The following is a 6501-nucleotide window of genomic DNA, read 5'->3' on the forward strand; positions in this document are numbered from 1 at the left end:
AAAATCTGAGCTGATTACTGATTGATCCCATATGGCAAAGTATAGGGGCTGATTGATCTGATACGGCAAAGTTTAGGGGCTGGTTTATCCTCTTTTAGAGTTCATTAGGGGTAATTTTTTGAGGAGGAAAAGTAATACTACTATACTACTGTACTTTTTTGCTTTTTTCTAGGGCTTCTTTTTTGCTTTTCTAGAAAATAGGAGTATTAACTGTGCATGTGACGTTCTAGCCCGTTTGGTTACCGACACCATAGCCCGGGCCCAAGCCCAAGCCGGAAACGATTATCGACCGCGAGTTGCCGTCTTCAACTTCAAACCTCGCAAGCCTCTCAGACTCGAAGCAAACCCCCATCTCAAACCCACAGCGCACGGCCGGGCCGAGAGGAACTTTCGAGAAGCTTCTGTAAGATTGGTTCGCTGCCTCGCGTCCGATCCATGGCGGCCGAGGGGGGCGGAGGAGGAGGCGGCGGCGGAGCCGGGGAGGGGTTCGAGGAGCGGGTGAAGCGCCTCTTCGGGTCGCGTCTCTTCGGCGACGTCCCGAGCTCCTCCTTCCCGGCAGCTTCCTGGTCCGTCGCCGCCGGAGATGTTGAGCGCCAGCGCTGGGCGCGCCCGTCGGAGGCGCGCGACGAGGAGGAGGAGCGCGCCGCGGCCGAGCGCGCCGACACGCCGTGCTCGTCCGCGTTCTACGATGCCAACGGGTGCCTCCGCGGCCGGAGGCGGCGGTCCAAGCAGGACTTTGAGGACGACCCCGAAGATGATGACGAGGATGAGGAGGATGTGAAGGGCGAGGACCATAGGAAGGAGGAGCAGGACGAGGAAGAGGAGGTTAGGGTTTCGATCGGCCTTGACCCGACTCTGGATCGGGAGGTGAGAGAAAAATAACTTTCGATTTTATTTGATTTGGCCATTTGCTATTCGATGCTGTATTGCTTGTGGAAATTAGGGCATTGATCAAGATAGTAAGGCCGATTTGGCTTCTTCATTTGCTACTCATACCCTACTGCTTGCTGAAGAAACGTTTCATCTGTAGAGTGTATTGATCTCCAGTCACCTAGCGGGATAGAAAAAGTGCTAAGTATGGGGGATTGGAGTATCGTTGTCATCAATTTGCTCACTTCATGTTGTTTGCTTGTTGTGATTTTCGCTTTTGATTTTTGTAATGGGGTCTTTCTCAAGGGAAATGCCGCAGGGGATGATAAGAGTCTATTCCACAGTTCCAATGGAACCTTAAGGACTGTTCATTTCTTTTGAAGGCCGTCTGCTTTTGCTAATTACTAGTACTAAGATAAATCATAAAGCAAACCAGACTGTTTGTAGACTTATATAAGATGACTTTAACATGAAAACGCTAAAATTATCTAAATCTGATACTAAATGCAGGTAAGGAGCTTTTGCTTTTGTATTTGGCATACCTATCTATTTGCACCTTGTTCTGATTGGGTGTGTTATCTTTCAGGAAGAGGAGGACAAATATGATAGAGCAGCATTTGGTAAAGAAGATGCTGCAGAACGTGTGTACATGAGTGAAATCATGGATGAGGGCATTAATATGAGCATCAATACTGTAGTGCCTGACCTCCTTGATGATACCATTGATGAGATCTGCGGTTTATCTAAGGATCCTCGGGCAGATCTTGATGCAGCATCTGCAAGGCTCAGAGAAGACAATGGTTCGGTTAAAATTGGCCTTCATTCTCCAACTCAAACCAAGGAGTGTCCAACTGCTGGAATGCAAGCAATGAGAGCTCAGGATATCAGCGTGAAACCTATACTGAAGAGGAAGGAGGAGCAAGCCGATTCAAAACCAAGGAAACGTGTGAGGTTTAATGCCGATGTTAAAGAACAACCAGTGGAGCTTCTTGAACATGATGAAGATTCTCCCATGGTTCCTCAGTCCATGGATGTGGTCACAACAAAGGGCAACTCCTCCACGCCATCTGGGGTTCCTGACTATGTTAGGAACCCTTCAAAGTACACATGTTACACTCTGGAGACACCAGAGAGTACTGACGAATCTAACGGGAGAGCTCTTGCAGACTTGCACAATCTGTTAGGCAGATCAGATCCCAACAAGATGCAGCCTGAGACACCTGCTGAGATTCCTAGTTCAGTCACATTCATCCCTAGGAAGAAGTCAGTTGATGCCATGGTGGTGGATGAGGGCCCCAGATTTAGTGGTGCAAACCCATCTCTCATTAGTGCAGCAGCAGCAGTAGCCTCTGACGGAACTGACCAATGTGAGATGGATGAAGATGACCCTAAAGCATCACCACCACCACCAGCACTGATGCAGACCAACTCTAAGATGAACTCCCGGCGTTACAGGTCAAGTAGAGCAGATGATGAGTAAAGCTGATATTCTGGAGCCCTTTGTCAATGCATGTTTAAGAAAATTTACAAGTTTAAAAGTTCTCGATGATGCTACATGTGTTTAGTGGATATTTTGTTGTACCTATGCCTCGGTTTTGTGATCCGAGCTGACCAGCTGTTGTTAATTACGGTTTTATTTATAGTTGTTAATTCACGTTTGAATTTCTTGTACTGGTAGCTGTGGTTGATGCAGTTGCACTCCTAGAATTCAGTAGATTACAGTGACGAGCAGTGTATGCTGAACCATCTTTTGCTTCCCTTTATTTTATAGTTTCGTGACAAACATAATGTTCTACTTTGCATTGAAGAATCAACTTGAAGAGGGACAGAACATCCCTGCAGTCCACAATTAAGCACCAAGATTCCTCCCCTGGATTCAGATTCACCAGAATACACAAGGTTGTGCCCTTTTGATGTACAACAAATGTTATCAAGCTTTTGCATCTCCCATGAGGAAAACAGGCCATCTCCTTCAGGTTTCTGACTAAATTTCAGAACCAGTCTACAAGAAAAACCGAATGCCGAGATACTCTACCAATCTGTACATTCTTATAATTTCATGCTATTTCCCTTCTTATTTGCAGTAATTATTTACTTTGCTCAAGACGTTTACAGCGGCAAACTACAGCTTGTCAGCAATTCTGTAGAGGGCATCAGCCACCTTGCCAAGCACACCTAGCAAGCTGCTCACTTGGTCCTTCCTCTGCTCCCTATCCAGTTGGCAGTTGATGTTCTGCGCCTCCAGCTGCGCCGCCACCATCCGGCTGCTCCGGTCTAGAATCTCAACAAGCTTGCCCTGCAGGTCAGCGGTTTCTCCTGGGGCATCATCGCTGCGCTGCCTCTTCTGCCCACCCTGCGGTAGTGGCGGCTCATCGGTAATTCTAATTTCTTCTTGTTGCTTGCCTTTGGATGTCCCTGCTGTTAAAAATTTGGATTGTTAGGTAGCGCTGTTGTTTGTCTTGCACTGCTTGCACATCATGCTTAAATTTAGGCGTTGTATTTGTTGATTTGGGAGAACTTCATCTTGCTGAAATAAGGTAAGTATAATAACTCTCGTTTCTTCTCAACTCTCATAAGCGAATCTAAAATTCTGGGCTCTGTGTTCTTATGCTTTTGATTTCTTTGTGAGTTGCATGTTACATCATCTGTTCACTAATGTAAGACGATTTGGCAGTTCAATCTGAACTGCCAAACGGCTTAAATTAGTGGGCAGAGGTAGTGATGATAAGAATAACTAAAAAATCGACATGTAAAAATGAGGTACCAGCTAGTTTATAAGCAAAGGAAGAGACTAGAGTCATGCTAGATTGTCAGTGAAGTGAATAGAGTGAATACCATGAATACTTTTGGTCATTTCAGAATCTGTGCAAGACTTCAACTGAAAATGAGGCTGGTCAATTTTCCCAATAAAATTCCAAGTGGATTGACCATAATATAGTTTATTAATCACTAGAAGTAGCTAGAAAAGGACCCTGGTCAACAGATTAACATCATGGGCAATGTTTCTGAATTAGCGCTGCCTGAAACGTTACAGTGTGGCAAACAATTATGAATTATAGCTGCCTGAAACTGACATGCTCCTGTGAACATCTCAAACCTGGTGGATTTGATGCCGAAGATACTTTCAGCACGATTTGGTTCATTTTCTTTTATAAGTTCAGGTTCAAAACTATCGCTTCTTAAGCGCGCTTTGTGTACTTGTTAACTGCCAAAGTATTCACTATATTGTCTACTGAAAACAGGCTGAACATCTGTGTTTGCTGCCTGCGGTCAGTTTTTCTTACAAAAGAAGAAATGATATGTAATTTTGGTCTATTGAACTTTCTTCTTAATGAAACTGAGGCATCTTTGAGAAAAAAAAATAGCAATAGCATTCACCATCTAGCAGGGTTGAATGACACGGGTAGCCTTTAATATTCTTACTTGAGAAATTTCTGTGATGATTTTAGTATATTTTCGGATTTTAGAAAGTAGGACTGATACAAAACTTTAAATATTTAATGTTTATAAGATTTTTTTTTGTCGGATGAAACCAGTGGGAAATATATATTCTGTTATAAGTGGGAACAGGTCCAAAACGAGGACCGTAAGAAACTAGCGCAAAAGTATGGAAGGGAAAATCTAAAATGTTTGAATAGGAACCATGTAAAATTCAGTTCTTTTTTACCTTGCTCTGAGCTCCCTTGCGTAGGTGCCTCGGTCTTCTTCTCTGCGACCAACACCACAAGAAGCAAAACTATTTCAGCCAAGCAACCAACCAGACTATGACAGTATTAAAAGAGTCTAAGCAATCACACATGTAACTCCAGGAATCAGAAAGAATAGTTAATTCAGATGCCCTGCCCAGTATCATCGAATAACTAACAAGAAAAAAATAAGGAACCAAAATTTCCGTTTGAATGGATGTCAAACCCGTCGACAGAAACAAAACTGATTAATCGACACAACAGCAGAGCAGCTCCTACATTCAGCAGTATAAAGCTGGCATAGTTGTCACCCCAAATTGAAGAATCATTAAGCATCCTGGAAAGGATAATAGCAGCAAGTGTTGTGCAGGTCAAATTATCACGCGGCAAAACCTTTTTTTTTGTTCAACATGCCCCTAAATGCGTATCTTTTGTGTATCAGAAGAACACATCAAGAACCAAATCAAATTCTTCGATGCAGAAAAGGTCACACCTCCAAGACCAAATTTGCACAAGAAAAAAAGGGCGAAATTTTGTACTGTAGTACCGATGAAGCTCACGCTTTTACCGCCAAGAATCAGCAACAAACCAGCGGCTCAACTGCACCATCAATTCAAAAAGCACACATTCTTCGCATGCAAGAAGGGAGCGGCGCGCTCACCGGGTACAGGCACGGGCACGGCGACGGCCACCACCGTGGGCACCTGAGATGGAGGCGGATATGGAGCCGCCGGCAGAACCGGCACCGGCGCAGGCGCAGGCGCAGGCGCTGGCGTGGACGTTTCCTCGTCCTCTTCCTCGGACGACGATGAGGACGAAAACAGCCCGTCGTCCCCGGCCGCGGACGCGCGGCCACTGTCGAACACCAGCTTCTCCTTGCCCTCCTCCTCCCCAGTCTCCGCGAGCGCCACGGCCGCATTACTGCCACTGTCGCGGATGCCGCCGCCGCCGCTGCCACGGCCCTCGATTATGTCGTACACCTCGCGGTCGAAGAAGCCCGGGAGCCTCCTCTCCCGCCGCGCGTCGTTCCGCATGGCCCAGAAGGACACCTCCTTCCCCGCCAAGGACGGCAGCGAGCGCTCCCACTCCCTGATCTTCTTGTAGTCGCCGGCGAGGTTGCTCCACCGCTTCCGGCACTGCACGGGGCCCCGCTCCACGCCGTGCCGCCGGCAGTACTCCGCCACAGCCGCCCACTTGGTCGGCTCCGCGGCCGCTCCGCCCGCTGCTCCCCTGCCCCTGCCGCGCCCGCGTACCTCCACCACCCGCTTCCCCTCGATGAGGACCAGTATCTCCTGCCGCGTCCACCGCGGCAGCCGCGCCGCGCGCCCAGGCCCTGCGATCCCGCCGCCGGGATCACCGGCGCTAGACATGCCGCCGCACGCACGGCGACCTCGTCCCCTCTCGGAGCGGGCCGGTGCAACGGCGAACTAACAAGTGTGGAGGGAAGGGAGGTGTGGCAAGCAAACCAACGGAGGGAGGAGAAGGGTGTGTGTCTTAACCCTTAAGCCGCGGATTAGGAGAGAGTGGTCTTAATTAGGTGTAAACTAATGGCGATTAAGTGGGGGATTACGGGGAGGATTCTCCAGGGAGGGAGGAAAAAGGAAGAGTGGTTGGAATGATTAGAGGAGGATTAATGGAGGGCAATTCCATCATGGAGCAGTGCGGGTGGGAATAGGGGGGCGGGCACCTATTGTTCCCGTTCCGGTTTTCAGCAATACTAGTACTAGTAGAGGGTAGGGTAGGGTGGGATAGACTAGTACTGTTGTGATATTCATTCCTGTGCCTTTTTCGTTTTCTGCTCTGGCCGGAAATTCGGATCCTCTGCTTTTTTTTATGTGATGAAAATACTTGTAAGGGCCGCTGCGATACGCTCATGGGAGTACCACACAATTGTTTCACTGTAGCTTAATAAATCGATCGTATTGGTGCATCTTCGGCAGTCTAA

General features: G+C 47.6%; 2 protein-coding genes across 3 annotated transcripts; one reads left to right on the forward strand and one right to left on the reverse strand.

Moving 5' to 3' along the window:
• Nucleotides 1-304: 304 nt before the first annotated feature.
• On the forward strand, nt 305-2532 carry LOC123045338 (histone-lysine N-methyltransferase SETD1B). The gene is made up of 2 exons (XM_044468341.1): nt 305-867; nt 1457-2532. Exons 1-2 carry the CDS (start codon nt 436-438, stop codon nt 2348-2350), a joined length of 1326 nt encoding a protein of 441 aa, XP_044324276.1. The 5' UTR covers nt 305-435; the 3' UTR covers nt 2351-2532.
• Nucleotides 2533-2778: 246 nt separating this feature from the next.
• On the reverse strand, nt 2779-6284 carry LOC123045339 (trihelix transcription factor ASR3). Of its 2 annotated transcripts, none has more exons than XM_044468343.1 (3): nt 5218-6284; nt 4538-4579; nt 2779-3285 (listed from the first exon to the last, which is right to left on the reverse strand). In XM_044468343.1, the coding sequence occupies exons 1-3, from the start codon at nt 5924-5926 to the stop codon at nt 2993-2995; spliced, it is 1044 nt and encodes a 347-aa protein (XP_044324278.1). In that variant the 5' UTR covers nt 5927-6284; the 3' UTR covers nt 2779-2992. The 2 variants fall into 2 exon arrangements, with proteins under 2 accessions (XP_044324278.1, XP_044324277.1); XM_044468342.1 differs by having other exon boundaries at nt 2779-3288; nt 5218-6283.
• Nucleotides 6285-6501: the final 217 nt, after the last annotated feature.

Source organism: Triticum aestivum, chromosome 2B, assembly GCF_018294505.1.
Source record: "Triticum aestivum cultivar Chinese Spring chromosome 2B, IWGSC CS RefSeq v2.1, whole genome shotgun sequence".
NCBI lineage: Eukaryota > Viridiplantae > Streptophyta > Magnoliopsida > Poales > Poaceae > Triticum > Triticum aestivum.